The following is a 26,153-nucleotide window of genomic DNA, read 5'->3' on the forward strand; positions in this document are numbered from 1 at the left end:
AACTAGACTTGAAACAAGACATTCCTGCAGATATTGGCAGGTCAGAATTAAACACATGCAGAACCTTGGCAGGGCTTATCTGACCTGACTCCTTGCAGAAATACAYGGTCTACATCAAAGGCACTAGAAGAAGAGCCAAGGAACCTTGCAGGGTGGGCAGGCAGGTGCATATGAGAAGGAAGTGAAACCTATGACATACAGGCAATGATACTCCTCTAGAAAAACTTGCCTTGTCTCAGAACTTTTGATCTGTTTCTGTCACCCCCTGCCTTGAGGAGTCCCCACAGACCAGCATGTGGATATGAAGCAACAGAGGTTCTTACAGCATTGCAGATGTTCCAGCCACTCTAGGCAGGAGAAGGATGCTGCCCCACAGGATAGTGTGGCTCCACATAGCTGACTGCAGGTCAAATCCCTCCATAGAAAGATGAGCCTCTCTTTTGTCCTCCCTTCACCCCTGCTTCTGCTGCTTTCTTTCTTTCCTCTCCCCCCTCTTCCAGAGCTTAAAGACTATGCAGCTCCTTCTCTGATAGGGTGGCTGTCTCTCTCTTTGCTTTAAAAGCAAAAAGACAGAAGTCAAACTATGCATGGCTGGGGCTGGGATGTGGGCAGGTGGAAGGAGTGGAGACAATTTTTATTTGACCAGACACAAGAGACACTTGTCTCAACGTCTACCAAGGTTTGTTACTACTTCCCTGAGAAATGTCTGCTCTGCCTTCTTCTCTTATGCAACACAGCTGATGGCAGCAGGAGTGCCAAGTTATTCTATTTGGTATGAGGCACAATTTGCAATCATCTTCAGGAGCTTCTTTACTAGGATTTCACTGGAAACATCCTAGTACAAATTCGTTCTTTGTGATATCATTGGGTTGAGTTTTTTCTTTTATGTATTATTTACTTCTTACTAAAACTTCACTCCTGCCTTGCAGCCTCCTGCGAGACAAACCCGGGGCTCCCCATACAGTTCTACCAGTGCTCTTACACCTGCCTGGAAGAAGGGAAGTTTAGCATGTTACTATATTTTTGTTGCCTTTCTTTCACACCCAACTTCAGAGATGGCCAGCTTGACCATTCAGAGATGCAAAGCCTAGGTAATGTTTCTGAAATCAAACAGAAGTCTGATTGTTTTATTCTCCCAGTAGTTTAACTTGAACTCGAAAACCTGTTGATTTCAGAGAATCAAATATGCTCACAGATCAGTGATATACAATGCTTTAAACTTGCACATTATCTTCTTGTCAGTGCTAGGTTAAAGGCTAGTTTGTTCCTGTTACATCACACTGTGTATTAAGAGAGTGGATGCTGAGCCCATTCAGAGGCTGTGCCAAAATAAATCCAGAGGATTACTTCAGCTGGGAGCAAAGGAGACAGATAGCAAATCCCTTCTATGTTGTGTACCTTAGGTTATTCTCTGCAAAAACACAACTGGGGCCAGGGCAAGATGAGGACACCCACCTTCAAACAAGGTCATAAGTGGAGGGCAAATATGTCCAAACCACACTCACATCAGCTGCAGTTGCTGCCATCCAATAAAACTATATGAAAGGTTGTAGTGCCTGGGAGGATTCTGGAAGAGATGGCTGGTCATGTGAGGTAGAAATACCTTATGGGTGGATGAATCTGGCAGAAGGTTGGACAATGGAGTGAGGGGGTGTAAGGTAGATATTAGCTATAAGTGTGTGAGGTGCTTGGACCTTAAAATGTCTTGATATATGTGGAAAGGCCTTTCAGTGGAGCAATGAGGGGAATCTGATGCTGGATATGCAGGAACAGCCCTGGAGAAGGTTCTGTACCCAGGAGGATCAGACATAATTACGTTGAATGAGTGAACAGAGAAAGTGATGCAGGGAATGAAGGTGAATTGAAAAGTTTTGACTCTAAGCTCTAACTAAAAGCTGAATGAGGGAAAGATCACTAATGATTCAAAGAGTACTGAAAAGATGCGTTCTTCAAACTGAGGATAGGAGCTTGTGCATAGCTTTGGTTGTCATGGGGTGTCACAGCTAGGACACAGACCAGCCACAGCTGAGGTGGGTTTCTCTCATGAATCCACTTCAACCTGGATTACAGCTCACCCACCCCACATCTTTTCTTTAGTGCTTTGACACCCCATGGCCTGGAAAACCACGGGCATCTGAGTTTGGATGTGGGTGGGGAATTGTGCTGCATGGCCTTTACTCTGTTGTTATTGAAGTAAGTAAATATTAGTTAATGTCATTAGCCTGGGAGAGATGCAGTCTCCATACTGCAACTCTCCCACTCTTTGGACTCAGAAGTATCAAAGTGAGGGTATTTAGGACTGCACCAGTCCATGAATACAGGCTGTTCTCTGCTCCTGTGTGGATCTTGTCAGCTGTCTGTCCCAGCCCAAGCAATGGGAGCACAAGTGCTCCTCTTAGCTCTGATCCTATTCCCAACCACAGCTGCAGCAAACTTGGAATCGTGAGATTATTTCCTTTTGATTTTGGTGGGCTTGATGGAAGGGGCTATCATTGAAGGGTGTGGTGGTGAAATGCTGCATTATTTAGCACTATAGAGATGAATGGCCTTGTTCTCAAGGCAGGCTGAGCTAGAGCTGGGGATGTCCAGTATCACTGCAGATGAAGACCCTTGTGTTTGTTAGTGCAGGACTAACACTGAAAAGCAACAAAAGCAATAATTTTTGTGTTTTTCATCTCATGTCTTGCTAGTGGCAGAGTAAAATTTGGTGCGGGATCTGAAGCCTTATGCCTCAGTCATTGAGTCTTTGTCTTCATTCCTCACACAGGCTCACTGCTCTTGCTGTACTTGCAATCCTGCACTGGGCAGACTGGTCCTGGCTGCTGTCAGGGTGCTGGCAAGCATATGACAGGAGCCCTCTGGTTTTACATGAAGCACAATATCTCTTCCTGATGTGGGAAGGGAGCTGCCCCACAGTTCCTTCAGGCCTCCAGACCTCCCTAATCCATGGTCTACATATTCATGAGTGCAGTAGAGATGGATTCTGGCCTGTCTACCTCAGCCTCTGAATTATCATTGAATGTCTCCTGTTTTCTTCTAGTCACTGTGTGGTGGTGTTCCCTGCTGTCATTCACCATTCTCAAGAGGAGAAGCTTTGTGTGCACCTCAAGTATCTCCCTGAGGCTGTCCACCTGGCTGTCACCTTAGAGGCAGAAGCCCGGAATCACACACTAGTGGAACAGAATGTGGAGAAGCCAGGCACTTTTGAACGCTTCCAGGTGAATGTAGCTGTGATTGTTGATTTGGCAGAGGATGCTCTCACTGTCACTTCAGGCAGAAGCCCAGCACCATTCTGGGCACACTAGCCTTCTCTGCCTTGTTACACATGGCATCAGTAAGCGTCTGTGCAAACAGGTTAAGTTTATTCCCCTACCAGTGCAAAACAAAATATAGCAGGGTCCTGCAACCAAGCAAAGTGAAGAATCCTTCTCTGTGCAGATGTAAGCCTTGACTTTTCATTTATATTCATCCGTTTTATCCCACTTAAAACCTGCTGGAAAAAAAAATGTCTGTTTCCTCGTCAGTGTTTTGTTCATGCAAATGCTTGTATGTCAGAGTGCAAACCATTGCCTGGGGAATTCTTTCTATCTTTGCTTCTTCTGAGGTCTGACCCTCCAGCTCTGAGAGAGTGATTCTACTCTAAAGCTTTATCTGTATTGCAAGATGTGGTTGCAGCCTGCATAGACATTGACTTGGCTTTAATTTAGCTGTGTTGGATAGTGATGGTGCTGAACTCTTAATGAACTGGATTTCACCTAAGTAGTCTGGATATTTCCTGGGTATTTTGAGCATCATTCCTGCTGTAGTTAGCTGAGTTAGCCATATTGAGACTACTACATGAGGCTATGTGACTACAGAAACTTCAGTTACATCTTTGGAGAGATGGACATGTGTCTAACACTGAGACTCTCCAAACTGCCATTGTCTTCCTCAGCACTATACTAAATCTCTGTGTCATTCTTACAGATTTTTACACATGTTTATRCCCCACTTGCCCTTGAGATTCAGCACAGCTCAAGAAGGGGCTGTAGTCATTTCTGGTTCTTGCATCAACAAGATAACGATTAACCAAGTCTTCAGTGCCAAGCCTCAGTGCTCTCTCTTTGGAGAGAGCCAGTCTTGACTCTAGAAACTCAGGAAGCCTGGAGTTAGCAAAAAGGAACCTTTCTCCTGGTGAGCTGAGTGCCTAGGATGGCTGGTCTCTGGCTGATGGAGTTCATTACAACATTTGGCAGAACTGTTTTTTTGAAACAGAGCTACACTTCAGCTGTTTGCTGTGATCTTCTCTACTTATATCTAGACTCTCTTAATATCTTTCTGGAATGCTGAAATATCCAAAGTTTTCATCTGATCACTATCTCATTTTCCTTTGCTATCTTAGTCATCTCCAGCTCTGATTTTTCTTATTGTTTTCCTTTGTTTGGCCACAATCTTTCATTACTGTGAAGTGGAAGAATCACACGTCAGATTGATCACTCTTACGTTCATGAATCAGGGAAAGGAAGTGATTTCTCTGATTCTCCTTGTAGTGTCAAGTGGATAAGAGATAGAATCATACAGTGGAGTTGAGACTCTAAAGTTTGGGGATTGTTGAACAGTGAGGCTCTTTCTCACATTTGAGATAAGATTTAAACTCTCTGATAAATTTGTTTTCTATTTCCTTATCCCAACCAATCCAGGTGCCGGAATTCATTCCCAAGAAAATGGATGATTCCACTTTACACGTAAGACTCATGTTTCTCAGTTGCCTTTCTTACAAACCAGAGGGCTTCAGCTCCTCCTGTCTGAGCCATGTTAAAGGGAGGAGATGTAGGATGGAGAAATAACAAAGGGAACAGGGAAATGTTGAAAAGGCAAACATGAGAAGGAGAAAAGAGGGGAAAAAGAAGGAGGAATGTGGGAAGCATAGAGAAGACTACGACTAGTAAAAGGAGTGAAAAAACTCAAAGGAGGAGAATGAAAAAGAGGGAAGTTGAAGGGGATAATAAAGATGATTATTTCTGAATGCTGTTTTGGGAATATAACAACAAACATTGGAGCAAAGGAAGGCCCACCCTCCCAGCATTGCCCAGTTTGGTAGGAGAGGTGCCTCTGTTTTCCCATCAAGCTGTTTACAGTCTCAGGTACTTTTAAATTTTTCATCTGACAGACAGATGAGGTGGTTTTTATGCATGCCCTGATCCACAGTGGGGACAGTGTGCTCTTTGAAGGTCGCAAGAAAGTTCTGGTAAAGACACAGAAGAATGTAATTCTAGTAGAGACAGACAAAGCCTTGTACAAACCTGGAGAAACAGGTAAGGCAAACAGTTGAAATGTAGATATATAGAGGGCAGAATCAGGGTAGCAGCCACATCTGGGGTGATTATTTCATCAAGTGCAGCAAGTTAAGCCTGTTGCAGCTGGAAGAAAGCAGATCTTTGTTATCAGGTGTTTCACGGAATGGTGAGAGTCAGGATGCCATACTGCACCAAATGCCCCGCATGCTGCTCTTGGGTGTTGCTTTGGTGAGGTATCTCAAATGAGTTCTAAAAGGAAAAACAGAACTCTCCAGGACACTGGGTAATCTTGTTGTTTTTTAAAGACTGTTGTTTGTATTTGAGGAACACCTAGAATCATTGCATAAATAGTGGCTTGAGTGTGCTTGGAGCTGAACAAATATATAAAATCCTTACTCCACAGATCTCACCATATGAATAGACTACATATAGACCAAACCCACTGTTCTATCCATCAGAACAATCTTGGAAGGTAAAGACAACAAGTTTTTGGAACATTCAGCTGTGTATAAACCTCCCACAYAAAGTCAATTTGTGTTTGAAGGGAGTTGTTTGAGGAAAGACTTGAATATCTCTGAGCTAATCAAAGAAAGAAAAAGATACTAGACCACAAAAAGGAAGAAGCAGACTTATGCACAGGTGTATTGCAGCCAGAACATTTTACTGTTCTCTTCTTTTCTTCTGCAGTGAAGTTTCGAATTGTGAACCTTGATGAAGATCTTAAGGTCATTAAAAATACGGTGAGTATCACCCTGTGCTTTTCAACAAGAAGGAGCCTCAACATGATACACATTGAAAAGGCTCTTAAAAGGAACACCTCCCTACATGCCTGTTAAACCACAAGAATAAGTGATTTTTGAAAGGAAACAACTCATCTGTTGGTTCCCTGGAGAAAGACTACTTTTCTAGCTAGCACAGAGGAGGAGACCTAGTATGGGGTCTGGATAGGGCAGAATTTTCTGACCAAGAGCCCATGCCAGTTAGTGTTATTAATACTGGACCACATGCATGCTATTTTGCCCTGTACATTATTGAAGTTCTCTCTCTCTCTCCCTTTCCCTCTCTCTCTCTCTCAATCTCTCTCTCTCTTTTTTTTTTCTTTTACAGTATCCCCAGATATGGCTGGAGGTGAGTAACAAAGACCTGACTACAGGGAGATCTCTATCTTCTCCCATGCCCTTTCAATCTTGGACTGAGCTGTGCCACAATTATTACCTCAGACATAAGACAGCTAAAGTGTTTTCTCCTTTGCCAGCCAGGGCGAGGCAGGGCAATATTGCACCTTTGTCTAACATCTTGCCTGCAAAGAGCACAAAGCACAAGGCAAAGTGCTCCACAGATGAAAGAGACGCTTCTTCTTCCAACAGTGTCCTGGCATTATCACTTCACTTGTAGCTTTAATGTCCTTGCTAAGCTTCACAACTCATACATTCCCTAGAAGAATAATGGGAAGGGGAAAAAGAACTTCCCTTGGTGGTCTATCATCCTCTCTACTGGGGCAAAGGTAAGCTCCGGTAGTGCCTTCTGCACTCACTTTGTGCCTGAATATGGCTGGACCTACCAGGTACCCCCATTCACAGTGTGACTTGGTGGCTCTGCATGTTCTTTCCCAAACAGGATTCTGAACACAATTGTATTGCTGAGTGGCTGAATGTAAAGTCAAGACACGGTATAGTGGATTTATCCTTCCCCCTGGCTTCTGAAGCAACCCTTGGGGTGTATACCATCTCAGTGCAATGAGGCAGGGCTGAAAAATCCTTCAGAGTTGATGAATATGGTGAGACTTGGCAGAGAGAGACAATGAAGAAATAACTTGAGTAGCTAGAGAAGACAGCAGGGTGATTTGGCCATGTTCATCAGACCTTTTGTTCTGGAAACAACAGTCTGGGGCGGGGACAGAGGGGTCTGTGTGCACATCTCATGCTGGGCTCATTTTTCTGCAGGTGTGTAGGGTACAAGCGTGAAGTTGTGGTCTGACATCTTGTTCTAGCTGTAGCCGAGTCCTGTAATGAGCATTTTCTGCTGCTCATTGTCACCCTCTTCTAGGCTAAATTTACTGTCCTTTCCAGTCACCTCCCAAAACGGGAACTGGCATCATGCCTTAGCCCAGTTCAGTAGCAGCAATATGGGTTAGGAGAAAATCCTGTGCTGTTTAAAATGATTATGCTTGACTGAGTGACAGTTCTATGAGGAATTGTAATAGCAAATATAAGGAGGTGGGGACAAAGGGAGTAACCTGTATTACACCATTGTGATAGGCAACTGAGGCCATTATTGCCTTCTTTCCATCTGAACTGCAGCTATAACAGAACTTCCAGTCACTGCCCATGCTTACTGTGGCCTTTTTTCATTTCTTCATATCCTTCCCCCTTCCATGCCTCTATCTGCAGAGCTGATGAAATTTGAAATGAAGCTTGAGCACCCTCCGTTCATTTCTACACTGGATGAGGAATTTCAGGTGAAGGTCTGTGGCAAGTGAGTACCTGATACCATCGTGATTTCTGTCCTTTGGCTTCACAATCACTTCTAGATTACCAATAGCAGAGAATTAGCATTCCAGTGTGATGTTCTCTCTTTACCCAATGGTTGGGGAAGCCAGACCTGTGAAAATGGCTCCTTTGTGCACCTGGTCATTTACTGTGTGGCTGAAGGACACTAAGGGTTCTGGTGTAGGGGGCAGTTGAGATGATAGTTTGAGAAGGCGAAGTGAAACCAAGGGACAAGCTGAAGTTTCTGAGCTATCAAGGTACAGAGTTCTCCCAGTCTCCACCTCCTCCCTGATGGCGAGGTGGCCTGGTCTCATTGTTTACTCTTTCTGCTGAAGGGGCTCATCTTCAGGTGGATGTTTTTCCCCTTCAACACAAGTATACTTACGACAAGCCCATTCAGGGAAAAATAGATGTTTCTTTTATTCTGAGCTCACATTCTTCTGAAGAAGAAAGTTCAAATTCTACTGAGATGAAGAAGCACAAGAGCTGGGTAAGTAAACAAATAGAAGAGTGGAAAATATCACCTGCTGGAAACATCTGTCTGTCCACTTAATCTGCCTGGATGCACCTCAGATGTGCATCAGTCTATTTAGTTTGGTATCTTCCCATTTGATAGACCTGATCAGACCATTTATTCCTGTTCCTGTGACTCTGCTGCTTGAATTACCATTCTGGCTGCTATATGTAATGCAGTATTTCAAAAGAAGGTGCAAACTCTGTATAAGTAGTGATGGCCAACATCTCTCCAAATTGTATCATATTGTACAGAATCAGACCACTGGTCCTTTCAGTCATGTGATTTCTCTCACTGATGAATAGGATATCAGAGCATCAGATGTTCTCTGTTGCTTAGTGCCCTTTTGCTGCTGTAACCACACAGTTAATGCATCATTTTAAGCTTGCTAGTGTCCTGGCTCAGTGTGTCTAGCACTGGTTACACTTTCAGAACATTTGTATTCCTTATGTGTTTGTGGTTAAGCCCCACATTAAGTTTTTCCCAGAGATTTCAGATACATCTCATTCAGCTTACAAGTCACAACAAAGTATTTTCATGTGTCAGGTCTTCTGGCTCCAAACAGAATGTGAAAATCCAGCTGGATGTCTGCATCTTTTAAAATGCATCCAGTAGCAAAACAACTCCAGCCGGAACGCTGTAAGCTCTTAGCTGTGCAAAATACCAACTGTATGTCAGCTCCCTCTCACATGAGTTTTAAGAGGCCCTGTAGGATTATTTGGAGAAGAACTTACGGGTGCAACTAGAAACAGTTTGTCTTCCCCCTCTTGGCAGACTGGCTATTTCCACCTTGATGCTTGGAACAGTGCTTGGAATTTGGAACTAGTTGGATGCACTTGTTTAACATAACCATGATACAGAGATGAAAAGGAATGCCACAGAACTCTTAGTGGCAGGCTTTATTCCACTGGGCTGTATAGTTTCATGGAATAAGTTACCTGTTATTCAGGCAAAGACATCCATGTTCTTTCAGCTGCAGGAGCTGGGCTTAATCCAGTCTCCTTCTGAGTTTGTGTAACATAATTATCAGATCTGCCTGAAGCACATGGTTGTGCCACTTTTTTTGGTGACAGTTTGATCCAAACATGTTCAATTTCTCCTCTGAGGTATCCCTGATGGTTTTCTGCAGAAGTATAGGTCTTTGACCTCCCAAAGTATTTGGAGAAACTTATTTAGAATTATTTAATATTATTTACCCCCCCCGCTCTCCCTCCCCCTTCCCCTCTCCTTCTCCCTCTCCCTCTCTTCCCCTCTTTCTCTCTCTCTCTCTCTCTCTTCCTTTGTTCATATCTGTTTCTCCTCCAGACGGACAAGAACGGCTGTGCTACTTTTACAATGAAGATGGAGACTCTGGAATTAACTAAATCTGACAGCTATATAGCTGTGATAGGAACAATAGAAGATGAAACAGGTACTGGAGGACATGGGAAGTGTCTTCCTCTATTTGCAGTCAACTTCTTCTCCTTTCTTTCCTTGATGTTTTTGTTTCTATTCTCTCTTTGGCAATTACATTCCTTTTGGAAATGTAACTTGAGAGTTCCCTACTCTCCTGTTAAGACAATGGTCTCTGTTCTAGTATCTCCTCCTCTTCCATGTATTGTTACCACATTTCCTAATTGTCCCCCCTCTCCATCTTCAATAGCAAGTAGAGGTCATTTTAGTTTTTGCCTGGACACTTAGGTGTCCCTCAGCCAGCAGCAAAGCCCTAGCTAGTTGTGGAAAGGTCTGCAACAAACCACCGCAGTTCTTGCTAATTGTAGCGTACCAGCCTGAGAGGAAGTCCCTGTGCACAGACTCTCTTGTCATCTCCTTTCCTAAGCCTGAGGCAGGACTGCTTATGTATAGTCCTACTGTTAGGAATCCCGTGCTGCTCCCTTTTAGTCTGCCACAACTCCAACTGTAAGGAATCAGGTTTTCAGCTTTAGTGTCAATGTGTGCATAGCTCCGTTTAAACTGCCATCTACTTTTCCAAAGCAAGACAATGGGGATGTGGTTCTTCAGGTCATTTTTAGGACCTAAGGTGTAGCTGTCTATAACTAAGCAGTCATCTAGTTTCTCTTAATCTTTCTTAAAGAGAAATGGATGCTTATAGGGCCTAATGTATCTTGTCTGAGGGCTCAAACAGATTGGAGGAATCATACCCTAAAAGTACATTCCCTCTCTTCTTGATTTAGATGCTCTAAATAATGGAGGAGGATCTTCTAATTTTCTGCTTCCCTAAGATCACTGCTAGTGTTTGACAGATTCCTCTTCTCTCCATCCAGGAGTGAAGACTAGCAAAGTGGCTAAAATTCCTATTGTTACGAGAACGAAGTCTATAGAGTTTATCAATCTCCATCCATTCTACAAATGTGGACTACCATACACAGGGAAGGTAATACCCCTGGGCCCCTTCTCTGCTGAGAATACATCATAGGTCTAACCTTCTGTTGACAGAAAACAGTGGTCTCTGGGAAAGTAAGCACTGCCCTGCTGATACTCAGCAACTGTGAGGGAAGCCTCCTTGAGAAGCAAATTCTTCTTTTCCCCTTAACCTATCACATAACTTCCCTGGACAGGAATTCTGGGGCCAGCTGCAGTCTCTGGAGGCTTCCTCAGGAACAGTTCCTGCAACTAGTCTATGTGATTGAAGGTATATGGGTTGGGGGCTGGGGGTGAGGGGCTGGGGAACGGTATTCACCAAATGCTCATGGCAACTTGGCAGAAATCACTAAAGCCTTTTATATATCTGTTCACTGGTAGTCATTTCTGACCCAGGTACCCTGGGTGATGTTGGGAGTGCTGCGCTACTGGGATTAGATATACTTCCACCTGGGCCAGTACTAATCTCAGCACAGGGGAGGGCAGGGAACAGAAGGAGTTAATCTGCTGGAGATAAGACTGCTTCTGATTTTCAGGGGATTTGCAGCATTGTCATCTCCAGATCCATAGAAGTTACTTTTTTTTTTTTTTTTTTTTTTTTTTTCCAGTATGGGTTTCTCATTTGGTTGTACTACTCTTTTTTTCTGGTCCTGAACTGCTACACACTGGTATTCTTGTATATTTATTCAGTTTGTACCGGGATCCAACACATCTGAAAGCTGGAATGATAGAAAGAATCAGTATTAAGCACTGGCATTTAAAAGTAGTCTCCAGGAAATGGGATTTTTTTTATCTCCCAGGATGCCATGCCCTAAGAGTGTGATAAAAGCAAGACATTAATTTTCTCCCCCTCTCTGCAGATATATTGCTATAGTGGTGACTCTCCTCTCAGAAATGAAACAATCTACCTAACAGTTGACATCAATGATAAGGAGACCCATCTGTCATTCCTCACAGATGAAAAAGGGGAAGCCCACTTCTCGCTGGATACCACCAGCCGGAATAGCACTCTGGTTTCTTTGAAGGTAAGTATGGGCCACAGAAAAAGGAGAATACAGTGATGGGAGACTGAGGAATGGGACCAGACCAGGCCTGGAAGCACTTGTCTTCTGCTCCTTCCAATTTATGATCATACACCTGAAAATTGTTGTTGTCAGTCTGGTAAAACACCCACATTCCCACTATCTGCATTTCTGCAGCTGACATGCAATTCATGGCCAAGCAATATGATCTTCTATTGCCACCCATTCCCCACAGACTGGAGCAGTTGCTCCAGCTGCTTTCCCTAGTGTCTCAATTTGAGATATGGGATGGGATAATTTGGGTTGGGTTAGATTTGATGATTAGAGGATCTGTAATCTGGGATATAGATTTCTGTCCACAGGGAACCATGGGAACTGTAGTTCTCTAGTGCTTGTTCCTCGGCCTATGGCTATTGTCCAGAGAGCCCTAAACTTGCTGCAGAGTAGTAGAACTTCACTATGCAAAAGCTACTTTGGCTCTTGCTGTACTTCAGGGCATTTAACGAGAAGTGCAGATTGAAAATATGGGTGCAGTTTACATGGTAGTGGTTTAAAGTCTAGTGTGGAGTGTGTTCCCATGGAAAGAGAGAGTAGGCAAATGGGATTGTGGCCAAACCTACTAGACTTAGACTTTTGCTAAGGCTTCAGCAGAGAAAGTATTGTTGCCTTTAAAGTGCTATTTAAACAAAAGAACTTTTTAAACTACAGATATGTGTTCTGCCCACCAGCTCCGGTAATAATTTAGTGTTCTCAGCAGACACAAGGTATGCAAGCTCCCTTGTCACTTGATTCTGATGGTTCAGCCATGCTTTTGTGCTTTGAAGGGTACCTACTCCCTTGCAAATGACACTGAGAAGAATCCTTCCGACTCGAGCACAGAAATCAAGGAGAGTTTACACTGGCTGAAACCCTTCTATTCTGAGAGCAACAGCTTTCTGGAGATCCAGGCCAGGAATGACATACTGCTCTGTGATCAAGAGCAGGAGGTGCAGGTGGATTATATCCTTGACCAGAATAAACTCAACTCTGAAGCAGATCACATGGATTTCTACTACTTGGTGAGCACAAAACAGTTGAATCTGAGGGCAAGATCATGCCTACTGGTATTTTATCCTTTTCACAACAGCACACATATACCCATGGTAAAGGGTGAACAACCAGTAGAAGTCAGTTTGAGAATTCTTTTCTGCCCTAGTCTTGTCTTTCTGTTTGCCAGCTCCTTGTACTTCTCCTAGTTTACAGCTGCCTTGTCTTGTTAGGAATGCTTTGATTTAAACTTGGGTGATAGATGACTGTCATTGACCCTAGTTTCTAATACATACACATGGGTGGCACTGGAGGGCTTGTTTGCTTTCTGCCCAGCAGGTGTGCCACAGACTTCCATCTAAGTGAACTTTGAGAGTATTTCTGGGGCAGCTGGCCTTCCCCATCCTTTATCTGTACAGGAAAGAGCTTGAATTGCTCAGGGCCTAGATGCATGCCAGGGGTACATAAGTATGTGTTGGTGAAGTCCACATTCAAAGACAGAAGTCTAAAGGAAGAGTGTGACTACAGCCTAGTTGAGAAGTTATGAGTATCTGGGTTACTTAAATGGGCTCATTCATAAGAGCAAAAAGTACTGTATCCTAGTAAGCTAAAGATCACAATTCAGTGGTGCTTAAGCTAGCTAAAGACTCAGATGCATCTCCGTCTTTGTCAGTGGCCACTTTTTATTGCCTAATAGTTACCTTTCAGGTCCCTTCCCAGCTGTGCTATCACCATCTCTGACTGCAGAATTCTTTATGTCAGGGCTGGAGCATCTGCCCTATGAGGAACAGCTGCGAGAGCTGGGCCTGTTCAGCCTGGGGTAGAGAAGACTGAAGAGGGGATCTTATCAATGTGTATAAGTACCTGAAGGGAGGGTGTCAAGGGGATGGGGACAAACTCTTTTCAGTTGTCCCATGTGACAGGACAAGAGGCAATGGGCAGAAATTGAACCACAGGAAGTTCCCCTTGAACGTGAGGGAGAATTTCTTCACTGTGAGAGTGACAGAGCCCTGGAACAGGTTGCCCAGAGAGGTTATGGAGTCTCCTCCTCTGGAGACTTCAAGGCCTGCCTGGATGCAGCCCTGTCTAACATGCTCTAGGTGACCCTGCTTGAGTAGGGAGGTTGGACCAGATGATCTCCAGAGGTCCCTTCCAACCTTACTGATTCTATGATTCTAGATTTATGTCTTGCCATGTGACAACATCTGTCACAAGTTTCCTTCTCTCTTCTCTTATTTCTTTCGCACTCATGCCCTTGAATGGCTCTTCTCTTTGCTCTTCAGGTGATAGCAAAAGGCAGGATCCTCTTCAGTGGAGAGAAGCAGGTGCCAATTCTCCAGCATGAGAGTAAGTAGAATTATCTGAAGTGCATTATAACACATCCCAGAAAAGTGTTACTGCTATCCAGTGACAAGCTCTGCAAGCGTTATTCTTATCCATAGGCAGGAACTAATGATTGAATTCTTGGTGTGTGTTCTACCTCATTAGACCAACACAGTCTCCATGCAAATCAGTTCAGGAGCCATCTAGGCAAGTGTCCTTCTTCTGCCTAGTCTGATTAGTTAAAACCTAATGTTATGACTTGATTGCTAGCTTATATTTTTGAAGAAATAAAATTTGTTGTAGTTTGCCTGCTTATCTAAAGTGCAAAAGGAAAGAAGAATATTTTTTCCAAGTTTGAGCCAAAGAAGTGGCCAGTGTCCTGAGGTTATTGTTAATCTGTGACAGTGTCTGTTTGAAATATTCTTATCTGCAGGTATAAACCGTTGAATTCCCTTTCTTGATTTTCATTGAGTATCCTGCCCCAGAGACCTGATTCTGTGTAATGTAGATTAAAATGAATGCTTTTCCATCTCCTTTTCCTTGCTGCTACCTTGTGCAGACCTGAAGGGCTCTTTCTCACTGACATTTAATATTGGTTATGACTTTCTGCCTGACATCAAGCTTCTAGTATATGCTATCTTCTTGGACGGAGAAGTGGTGGCTGATGTGGAACAGTTTGAAGTCGCAAAGTGCTTCAGACACAAGGTGAGTGGGAATACAAAACACAGTGAATGTGAAGGGAGAGGATAACATCTTAGATAAGCTGTGTTCTATCTTATCCTCTGCCAAGAGATATAACCTAGACACAGGCCAAGCCAGATATCTAGTAATCTCCTTCCTTCCTGAATTGCTAGTCCTGGCCTTGCCGACACTGAGTGATGGTCCTCTCCCAAGGCACCTTGAACTCTGTTTTCTCCCTCTATTCCCCATGAGTGGCTTGGGAATACACTATTTCCCTACCCTCTCCTTAATGCAAAGGGGAACCCAACCTGTCTAGCTACTCATGGTAGCCCTGGATTAGAGAGATGGGGCTATGTGATGGTAGGGGAATTCTGGCTGGGCTGCATGCACAGTAATTCCAGTTACATCCCCACTGGATTTCTATAAGGGCCTGTCTCAGCATCTTAATGCTCTTTCCTACCTTACTCTCTGACTTTCTCTCAGCTGCCTAGACACCTATGAGTCCCAGGATTCTATTCCCCAGTGTTAAGCCCCTGATCTTGTCTCATTTTGTAGGTGGCACTGAACTTCTCACATAAGGAGGAAGTCCCAGGGTCGGAAGTCACTCTGAACCTTAAGGCTGCTCCAGGGTCCCTGTGCTCTGTTCAAGCTGTTGAGGAGAGTGTACTCCTTTTGGAGAACCATACCCTGACAGCAACGACTGAGAGTGCAGCCTGCCATGACTCACTCCCTAGTGTCTGTCTGCCCTCTGTCTCCCTGTCTTGGCAGGAGGCTTCTGGCAGGGGGAAGACCACAGTCCATCTCAAGACAATGCTGTGGTGTTACGTGGCTACCCTAGCATTTCCCCGTCCTATGCCTCTTCTGAGCAGTTATGCGGTGCTCATGTTTGTAGTGCATCTGCCCTGCACTGTATGCCTCTGCCTGGAGAGTGCTGRATGCTGCAGGGCAGTGCATGGGTGGGTGGGAAGAGCAGCTTTGAAGAGCTGCTGTTGTTCTCTGCATTGAGGTAGAGTCCTTAAGAGCATCCTTTATATCCACATACCTCTCCGCGCTCTCATCTTCCACACAGCAGCGAGGTCAAGTTTTGAAAAATGAATATTGTCCCAGTATATTCTTCCTGTCCCTCCGTCCCAAACACTGCTGCATTATATCTATGTGATAGATCAGGCTGAGTACCTGAGTAGTTGCTGTTCTTTAGGGAAAAGTAGCCAGGGAAGACTGAACTCAGTGTGGCCCCAAGGGGCACACAGTGGTTGATGAAAAGCAGCTAGGATTTTGTTGACATCCAGGTGCATATTGATAATCAAGAGGGGTTCAGGGAAGTTATATTAAATCAGCTGTGTGTTTCAGAGGCCCTTCAGAGGTCTTCAATTTAAGACTTTTTAGTTAGTACAAAAATACTGCAAGAATTCAAAATCATGACACAATTCCAAAATACGTGCCACAGAAAATACATAAGTATATGTCTCATACAAAGCATCTTGCATCATCTAATAACATATATAAAGTATAAGTTAAATAGGTATCATTAAATAGGCAAATCAGATACACCAGTGCCTTGTGCTCAGACTGAATCATGTGTGCTATCCTAATCTTGCACTATGTGAATTGACACAGTAAAAGTCCACAGACTAAAGACTTCTCATCTATGTCCACTCTTTTGGTTTTAAGGTCTTTAGTGTAAGTTGGGCTTGTGCCACCTCCTTCAACTGTAAAGCTTTAAAAAGTACAACTACGAAGATTTATGAAGTATAATAGAGGTCTACAATCCAAATGATTCACCCATACACATGCTTGTTGGCCAGCTCCTTATAATGAAATGACCTCTGTTTTTCCATTGAAGCTGTATGAACAGATATTTCATGACAGTTTTATAATTGGAGGTCGAGGGTTCCCTTATCACTTGGAAGACTTTGAGGCATATCCTTGCCTGCCTCTGCAATCCAGTCCCCAAAAGAAAAAGACCTGGATGGGAGCACCATGGTACCAAAGTGATGCTGATGTCTTTAATTTATTTAAGGTGAGTCTCTACACTTTCAACAAGATTTTTCTGAGCCAGTGGTTGGTTGCCAGTATGCCATCTTGAATGCATAGAAGAATTTCCTCTTAGCAAACTTCACCTGCCCTGACTTTCCCTGCTACAAGTCCTTTCTGCCTTGTTCTTCTCCAGTGCAGCTACACTTGTTTGGGAACTCTGTGGAAGGATGGAACTTCTGAGTAAACATAGTGTAAACTCCTTGATTAGAGAAAGACAGCATAAACTCTTAGTTTAGACTACAGTGTCTATGGGACGGGGGGGAGGGGCTGGCAAGAATGCCCCAGTAAGACTGTAGCGCCTCACTGTATTTTAATTGATCACTGTTTGGCTTTATTATATTTGTAAACTTCTTTAGTTTGTGTTTCATTAAGTCTGTTCTTACTTCTCTTCCAATGTTTTGATAAAATGAAGTTCTTTACACACCTTGGTTTTATAGACAACTGCAAACACTAATGACAAAATAAACCAATACACTAACAATCATAATATCCATAAAAAGAGTAACAGTCCCTTTGCAAACATAAACCCAACCAGTGCTGCTCTGGATAGAATGCTGCTTAAAGAACCATACACAAGGTGAAAACCTATCCTTTCCATAAAGGGTTGTGGTACTCCAGGAAGGTAGAAGAGTTCTCAGTGACTTGCAGTCCATTAAATCACAGCAAAGACTGTTCACAGGACCAAATGCATTCTTTTTGTGATGATGAATTCTCTCTTTTTCAGTGCAAGCACACAAGGGTGCATTCAGCACAATATTCCTGCCCTTAGGAAGCACAGGTCCTGGAATTCTTATTTATATGAAAGTAAAATCCGTACTAAGTTGTGATTGAGGTCCTTATCGGTTTTCTAAGTCAGGACTGTGTAGTAACTTCCATAAGAATGTTTGCGTGTGAACAGTAAGTCAGAAATATCTGTTCTAAACTTGTGCATAGACTTAAAAGATAGGTTTTTTTTCTATTTTTTTCATGAGAGATATGGCATCTGACTCTAACCTCATTGTTAGAGACAGGTCTCAGATATATGAGGAACAGAAGTGGTTGGAATTTACTTTTATGAGAGACAAGAATTGGCCCTGGTATTCCTCATAAGTTGATTTCCACTCCTCCCACACTGCCCAGAGTCTGAGCCTGTGAATCTATGCGTACGTATCCAAAGAAGCAGCCCTTTTAAGAGTTTCAGCTGCCATCAGCCCACTGATTAATACTTGGTATTGTGAGACTTTTTTCAACATTCCTTTTTTCTTCTATTTACCACTGATTTATTGTCTTCACTGTTTTCCCAGCTATTGCGCATGAAAATATTAACCAACACTAAAATCAAGAAACCAGTTTCCTGTATGCAAAGAGGTTTTGAGAAAAAGATGTATTCTAGCAGGGACAATATTGCTGGTAAGGAACGGACATGCCCATCTCCTTGACTGAAGTGACCAGTCTGCAGCTGAAATGGCTGACTTCCATCCTATTGTATTTCTTGTTTGTGTGTATATAAAGGAAGGCAACTTGTGTCCAGCTCGAAGTCCTCATTTTATAAATTGTAGATGCATGCTCTAATCTCTGAGCGTCATTGGCTTTCCCTGGGTTGCACAGTCTTCATATAAAATGTAGTAAGCTCTGCTACTACTTTTGCAGGCTACTTAAAGGAATACAACTCCAATTGAATATACTGCTTCTCCTTGGATCCAGAACAAACCTGATGGATCTATCAAGACTGAGCATTAGGCTAAACTTCATCTAACTCTCTCCCTAAAGCCATATCCCCCAAAGACTCTGCATCAGACTTACTGAAAAACTAACACTGCAGACTTTCCTTTTATATCACAAAGCATTTATTTATTTTTTGTCAGATCGCCTGTGAATGAAAGAACTAATTTCAAATGTAACTACACGTTATTTTTTGATGTACCATTTCCTTTTCTGCAGGTAATCTTGTTGATTATGCTGATCTTGTGCCTCACTCTGATAACTCAGAGAAGCCAAAACCACGGACATATTTTCCAGAGACCTGGATTTGGGATCTAGTCTCTGTTGAGTGAGTAAGAGCCTCTGCCTGTCTACCCCAGAAGGATTCCTGGATACTTCTGACCATTTCTGAAAAAATGCTTCTCTCTCTTTTCCTTCTGTAGTGAAGAAGGGAAAGCATCTCTCCAAGTAACTGTACCTCACACTATTACCGAATGGAATGCCAACACCTTCTGTGTTGCTGATACCGGCTTTGGGCTGTCTCCTCTGACCACTCTTAGGGTCTTCCAGCCTTTCTTTGTGGATCTGACACTGCCATACTCAGTGACCTTCAGCCTAAAAGCCACTGTATTCAACTACCTGAAGGCTTGTATACAGGCAAGTATTCTCCCATTCACCAGCCTCTGTTGCAGCAAGATGTTGAGCCCAAACACAACTGTAAGTTTTTGAGGAGCCCTTGATATTTGCATTTGGCCACAAAGCAGTCTCATACTTCATGATCTATGGAGTTTGCTCCTTTTGGCAGTGTCTGGTACTAATATTACRCCAATACGTGTTTGTATACCCCACCATACTCAGGTGCACATCACCCTTACAGAAACCCCAGAAATAAAGGTGGATGCCTGTCCAGGCTGCCAGTTCACCAGCTGCCTCTGTGCCAATGAAGCAAAAACCTTTGTGTGGAATGTGACGGCTACCATCCTGGGTGAGCCTGGATGATGTTGGGCAGAGGGATATGTGGCAGTTAGCAGRAGGAGGGGTAGAATCTGCCTGCCTCTGTGTAGTGTTCCCCTGTCCTGTATATCAAGATCTCTCACTGCTTAGTGATGTGCCTCTGTGTTCCCTGCAGGCAAAGTGAATATCACTGTGAACAGTGTGGCACAAGATACACACAAACTGTGTGGTAGTAGGATTACTGTGACACCTTTGCAAGGAGAGATGGACACAGTCACAAAATCTCTGCTTGTCAAGGTTAGTTGGACCTTGGGATGGAGAATATTCCAGGACAGTGGGTTGTTCCCCAAGGCACTTAGCAAGATATTAAGAGAAAGCTTAGCCTCTCCATCTTGGAAACAGTCAGGCCTGCTGATGGACGATGACCTCCTTTTCTGTTTTCTTTCCTCTCTGAATTACTCTTTTTTCCACATGCAGCCAGGAGGTGTCCTTCAAGAGAACACCCAGAATGCTTTTCTGTGTGCTACAGGTATGTGACATAAATCCCTAACTGCTGTCCTTCATCAGAGCAGGGTGGAAAGGACAGGGATACTGCAAACATCCACAGGTGAAGGGGATTGTTTAGAGAGGAAGCACTCTTTGCAATAAACTTGATTTGGAGCACAACCACTGTAGTTTATATATGTCTGTCTTCTACTTGGCAAAGCTCCTGTATTAAAGCATTTGTTTGCAGGGTCTGGGCTGCTGTGATTCAGTGTCACACTGAGCTGTAGCTAGGTCTCCTTGGGATGTTACTCTTAGGTGTRATATGGATAAATTTCTGGGTTTTGTTTTCTTAGAAAACACAGTCTCTCAAGAATTCTCCCTGACTCTGCCTGAAGAAGTCTTAGAGGGATCTGGCAGAGCCACTTTCTCTGTGATTGGTGAGAAAGGTTTTCCCTGTTCTTGGGTTCCAGTGGGAACAGTTTGCACAATGTTTTGGCTTTAATGTCGTATTAACCCAATTCATCTACTATATAAGTTGTGAAGGGTATGATACGGGCCTCTGAAATGTGTATAAAGTTATCTTTTTCAGGAGTTATTCCTCCCACGAGGAATGATCCTGAGTAATCCCCAAGTGGCTGGAGAAGGCAAAAACTAGGCTATCTTCTCTGATGACTGTCATTGCCACCCAGCTAACAGACCCCAAAACATCCCTCCAGGTTTCCACCTAGTTTGCCTCTATAATTCTTTTTCCTCCTTAAAACCATCTCAGAAATGATGGTTCTCTTAATCTTCCTTCAGATTCCTTCAAGCACCACATTTCCTCTCTCTTCTCAGAATTATGCAGTCTTTCCGTTTGGTGCTGGACTGATCCAGGAAGGGTTAGAAGAAATCTAGGTCAGGAATATTAATCACTCCAGTTCCATGATGAGTGGGCTCTTTTCCTGGATCCTAGTAGTGTTTAGAAAAAGCAGAAATCCCTTTGTTTCATATTGCTGCATGTCTGTGTTTTTCCTTTCTCCCACTCCCCACTTCAAACCTAAGGGGATATCACGGGCCCAGCACTTCAAAACTTAGACCAGCTACTTGAGATGCCCTTTGGCTGCGGTGAACAGAACATGATTAAGTTTGCAAACATCTTTATACTCCAGTACTTGAAGAAGATAAAACAGTTGGTGCCAGAAATTGAAGATAAAGCACTGAAATTCCTGAGAACAGGTAAATATTATCCTCCTCCTTTCTGCTGGAATAAGAAGATGTTATAAATCAAAAGTGAGGAGCATTGGTAGAACTGTGAAAGAGAAAGATATTGCAAAGAATGACAGAATTATATATCAAGGAAGGAAAATCATGTTTTTGAAGAAGAAGGATTTCTTCCTCTGTCTACTTACTGAGGCCTTAAGCTTTTCTGAGAGGGGGTGTGGGTAATTCAAAATTTCTTTTATAATAACGATGACTTTGGCTTGTTGCCTTGTCAGAGGTAGAGGAAAGTTCCTTGTGGCAACAGGGCATCAGCTACTATTAATTGGAATAAAATGTGGTCCTTAGGGAACAGATAGTAACCTGGTAGCTTAGTGTTTCCTTATGTTTTAGGACATGAGTTCTACGGCATGTCAGTTCAGTCCAAATACAATCTGAATTAATACAGTGCTAGTGTCTGTGTCTCATTTTCCAATAAACTTGCAAGAATCTGAGAACTTGAACAGGTTCCTTATCTTGCTATTCTGCATGCTCAGAAACCTTCCCTGGATAGAATATGTCTGCTGGCAGTTTGCTCCCTACCTTCCTCTCCTTCTCCCTTTCTCTCCTGTACCACAAGTGGAGAGAAAGGAGCTTCTCAAAAAGAATATTAGCAGCAGAGAAGCAAGGCAGAGGGTGAACAGTGAGGCCATATGGAGGGAGGAGGAAAAGAAAACAGATACAGACAGCATTCTGCCTCAGAGCTTGAAGGCAGGGTCTTGTCCATTTCTGTGTGTCCTATAAAAAACATTCTCCTGATTTCCAACACCACTAGAAGAAGTATTGAAAAACAAATGGGATTTCATATTTGTCCTCCCTAGGGAAAACCTTCCTCCTCAGTCTTACAGTTCTTTTTATTCACAGCAAGGTGCCAGTGAGGGTTCTTGAGGGAACTGAGAGACATGAAATGGCTGAGTGTAACCATTCTGTAAAACCAGTAGGGCACTCACAGCACTTTCTCGTAACTGCTTTAGTAATGTAAAGCAGTCATGTAGTGCACTTCAGTGATGCTGCACAACTGTCCCTTTTCACTCTGATGCTCTGGGAGACTGGTGAGGTTTCTTGCTGTGGACCCTTCTTCCCACAGCAAGGATACAGTTTGAGATACTACAGGCCTTCATACTAAGCGTTGTGTCTCTGCACCCATCTTTATAGGTTACCAACGTCAGCTGCTTTACAAACATGATGATGGCTGCTACAGTGCTTTTGGGAAGGCTGACACCTGGGGCAACACATGGTGAGTAAACAGAGTTGGAGCTATCATCTCAAACTTATTGTCCTTGCTGTTTCTGTTGCTGGTATTGACATGGGATTTCTCTGTGCTCTGTCCACAGGCTGACAGCATTTGTAGCCAAGTCCTTTGGGCAGGCCAGTTCTCATATTTATATCAATAGGGATCATGTGCAGGATGCTCTGCTCTGGCTGCAGAAACACCAACTACCCAGTGGCTGCTTCCAGAGTGTAGGAAAGCTCTTCAACAATGACCTGAAGGTATGGCTGCTGGCCACAGGTTAAAGAGTAGGAGGAATACAATGTGGGGAGAGAGTTGTTCCCCTATGTTCTTCTACTGTGCACCATAGCAGAGAGCAGTGTCTCCATGGCCCAGCACAACCAAGGCAGTTTCCCAGAGCAGAATGAAAGAGCATGGCCTAAGACAACAGGCATTTTGTCTACATCAGGTTTTAATCTCTGCTAGGTCTTCATTTTTACTCTAGCCAAATAGCATCATGGCTGATTGTGACATGGTACATTAGGGGCAAAGGGAGAAACTTTATTTTCCAGCGCTTGTCTATAACACCCTGTCTGGATTCTCTCTCTTCTCATACCTTATGACCCAGAATACAGACCTTCCAGGCCTGTCCATGTGCCCTAATATGGAATTATCTGAAGTTACAACTGTTCCTCCACTTCCAGAGAGGTGCTGATCACTGCCCAGCTAGTATGACTTATCCTTGATCTTGATACCCCTGAAATGATCCTTGCAGTCTAGCTGGAAGTGCAACAAACTCTTGCTCTGGTGCTCAGGTACAAACAGTCTGCATGCAGTATAGTAATATTTGGGCTCACTGTCTTTGTAAAAGTAAGAATAATCCAGACTGGGCAGATTCCAAAAGTACCCATATTAAACACACAGCAAGTTTATGAAAGATAACAGGCTGATATTTTAGCAAAGTAAAGGTCTACATTCTTTTTCTTAAAATTTTCAAGCAGTACAAAATAAAACCAGAATGCACTTGTAGTTTGCTCACCCTTCTCTGACTTTCATTCTCTCCTCAGCTCAGAGTTTCTGCCTGCACACAATTTTTTGGAATAGGTTTTGCCCTCCCCATTGCACTCCAGAGAGTTTCCTCTATTAGATGTAAATGATGCTTCACAGCATTCCAGCTCCAATTTCTTCTCATTTAAGACACACTGTCTCATTCTGAGCATGCAAGTGGGATCACCTGAGAACAAATAACCTTTGATGGGTGAAGAGGCTCCTTGGAACCTGTTTACCCAGCTGAACTTGTGGCTTCTCACAGTCAGCTGATTTGTATATAAACTTACATTGTTTCTTGCATGCAATCCTGTATCATAAAGCTTTATTACAGTTTCCAGTTGCAACATCTTTAATAAAATAAACAGCTTAACATCATCCTTCATGCCCTTCTATGAGTGTATATGTTGAGGCCGCATGCAAAGAGCCCTGAGGCTGCCCTTGAGACTAAGCTTTTGTGATATTCCGTGACTGTAGAGTGCTCTCTTGTAATCCCCTCATGCCCAAGAATGGCCAGTGGTAAGCTACTGTACTTTCTCAGGTAGGTTAGCCTTAGTTAATTTTAATGGCTAAACAATGACAGTCGACACTGTTTGCAGGCAAGCAAGTTGTTTTTATCCCTTTCTGACGTCTCTCTGTGTGCCTTGTAGGGTGATGTGGAYGATTCACTCTCATTAACAGCCTATGTCACTGCTGCACTTCTGGAGCTCCACCTGGAGAAGAATGTAAGTTGCACTTGAACTTTTGCGGGGCTAATAAGCATGTTCCACTCACCCTTCTTCCCTGGGTCTGTGCTTTCAGGGAGTGCCCAGCTTGAGTTAATGAAAGGTTCTGTCATGCGCCATGTTTGTACATAAGTTCAAAAGGAAATTTTAAACCCGGGTAATGAGTTCTTAATATAAATGGCCTGACCTACAGCAAAACAGCGAATCTCCCATTCTTCACTGGTCTCAGGAGAAACAATTGTCTCTGACAATGATTCAGGGTTTGCTGGGAGAACATCTAACTGACTGATACTGCTAGGGGGGAAAAAAAACACTCAAGGTTTCAGGTATGCAACCTCYGTTTTCAGACTTGAAATAAAAGCAGAGGTCTTCAAACAGAATGTACGTTGTTCTAGTYTGGATGGGCTGACATCCCAGCCTTATTAGTACAATTTTGAAAACAATGTTGTATTCTCTTGGGAGTGCAGACTTACAGTATACAGGTTTGACAGTTCTGAGCCAGCATGTTACCAGAGACTTCCTAGAACTGGATTCTCCAGTGTAATGAAAATTCCATGTCAAAGTGAACTGTTCTGTCACCTGTTTATTCTCAATACACAGTGATACTTTGTCTGCTCTACCTCATGTTCCACAGCCATGAGAGAGAGGCTAGCACTGAAATACATTGATGTTGCAGCTGGGAAAACTGAGAGCTGTGGATACATTTTCACAGTGAAAACTGGCCAAGGGAAACTCACTGGGTTTGGATTCCTTTTGCAGGACACCATGCTAGATAACGCCTTACACTGCCTCAAAGATGTAACACTTGATGAGACCAGCCTTTATGTCAAGGCCTTGATGGCTTATGTCTACACACTGACCAAAAACATGGAGATGAGACAGCAGCTTCTCGATAAGCTAGAAAAGGAAATTGGTAGGTTGTTACTTTTAAGAAGACTTTGGGTTCTAGTGATAATAACTGTATTTAAAGCCTGACATTGTTAGGATTTAGTTGGAGTGGGTCGGGAGATATAACTTCTATTAAATTGGCTTTTGTGTCAGAAAACAGTGATTTATCAAAGCTGTGAAAAGTCTCTAGTTGCAGCGAAACTGTTCTCTAAGGACCAGGAGAAAATTTCTGGTCAAAAGCAGAGCAAGAGATCCATATTTAATCCTTGTGGTCAAAGCACTCCCTTGAATTATGGAAGAGTTTGATCCAAATGTTGCCTTCATCATCCTTCAGCAATTCACTCAAAGTACAAGAGAGCCCACAGAGGAAACTTGTCTCATTTTATCTATTCAACTGCTGGTCAGGACATTTATTTGCAGAGTGGAAGATCTAAATTCAAGCTTTTTGCCTGTTTCCCCATTGCTGCTCTGCTCAATTCAGACCTCTCTGGTGCCTGCATCTGCATTGCTACCCCATTATGAATTAGGTTCTTCTTTTTATCTCATATGGCAGTATGGTGAAGTGCACTAGAAACTGAAAAATAACAGAATTAAAAAAAAAAAAAAGGCAATTTTTCAGCTGGACCAGTTACCACTATGGTTCACTGCAGAGTTACACAGGCTGCCAAGCTGGCTTCATGGGGTGGCTGGTGAGCAAACAGGAAGGAGTAGAACTGCATATACTAAGGCTGCAGGTGAGGAAGTGCATATGATGTGAACACAGCCCCATTGACCAGTTAGACTGATGCTTTTAACTCACTAAGCGCTTTGGAAAATGTTACCCTAAGACCCTAGGGTGACATGACATGACAAATGCCTATGACTCAGGTGACAGTTATCTTTGGGTCTTGCTTCCACTGGTATAGTTAGTGATAACTTGGCAAGAAGAATGGACTTGTAAGTGAGAGAAAGTTGTACTCATGTACATCTAAATCTGTCTATATTCTGCCTGATGTGTCCTATCATGTGAGTGCAACAAACAGCTGCAGATAGTTTGTCTGCTGGAGAATCTCATTTGGAAAGGATTACCTTCTGTTGCCTAGAGATATATCTTCCTTGGCCTGGTGACTGGAATTCTGCTAACTTTGCTAACGGTTTTACAGTTGCACCCCAAAGAGAAATTTGGTGCTTCTTAAAGAATCAGGGTTAACCTGTAGGT

At 43.2% G+C, this 26,153-nt stretch overlaps 1 protein-coding gene across 1 annotated transcript in view; it reads left to right on the forward strand.

Annotated features, from left to right (window-relative positions):
• The first annotated feature begins 2,374 nt into the window (after positions 1 to 2,374).
• The window catches only part of LOC146599310 (alpha-2-macroglobulin-like protein 1), a 32,328-nt gene continuing 8,549 nt past the window's right edge, over positions 2,375 to 26,153 (forward strand). The window contains 28 exon segments of the mRNA XM_085298897.1: positions 2,375 to 2,442; positions 3,041 to 3,218; positions 5,150 to 5,294; positions 5,964 to 6,016; positions 6,384 to 6,404; positions 6,894 to 7,053; positions 7,667 to 7,755; positions 8,142 to 8,255; positions 9,585 to 9,711; positions 10,547 to 10,653; positions 11,501 to 11,665; positions 12,487 to 12,720; positions 13,972 to 14,035; positions 14,571 to 14,716; positions 15,248 to 15,400; positions 16,536 to 16,712; positions 18,013 to 18,118; positions 18,650 to 18,758; positions 18,853 to 19,066; positions 19,268 to 19,394; positions 19,539 to 19,660; positions 19,841 to 19,892; positions 20,203 to 20,286; positions 20,891 to 21,064; positions 22,241 to 22,322; positions 22,420 to 22,576; positions 23,993 to 24,067; positions 24,827 to 24,980. Coding sequence (XP_085155023.1) covers positions 2,375 to 2,442; positions 3,041 to 3,218; positions 5,150 to 5,294; positions 5,964 to 6,016; positions 6,384 to 6,404; positions 6,894 to 7,053; positions 7,667 to 7,755; positions 8,142 to 8,255; positions 9,585 to 9,711; positions 10,547 to 10,653; positions 11,501 to 11,665; positions 12,487 to 12,720; positions 13,972 to 14,035; positions 14,571 to 14,716; positions 15,248 to 15,400; positions 16,536 to 16,712; positions 18,013 to 18,118; positions 18,650 to 18,758; positions 18,853 to 19,066; positions 19,268 to 19,394; positions 19,539 to 19,660; positions 19,841 to 19,892; positions 20,203 to 20,286; positions 20,891 to 21,064; positions 22,241 to 22,322; positions 22,420 to 22,576; positions 23,993 to 24,067; positions 24,827 to 24,980 — 3,457 coding nt within the window.

Source organism: Rhea americana, unplaced genomic scaffold, assembly GCF_003343005.1.
Source record: "Rhea americana isolate MKP2758 unplaced genomic scaffold, rheAme1 scaffold_142, whole genome shotgun sequence".
Lineage (NCBI taxonomy): Eukaryota > Metazoa > Chordata > Aves > Rheiformes > Rheidae > Rhea > Rhea americana.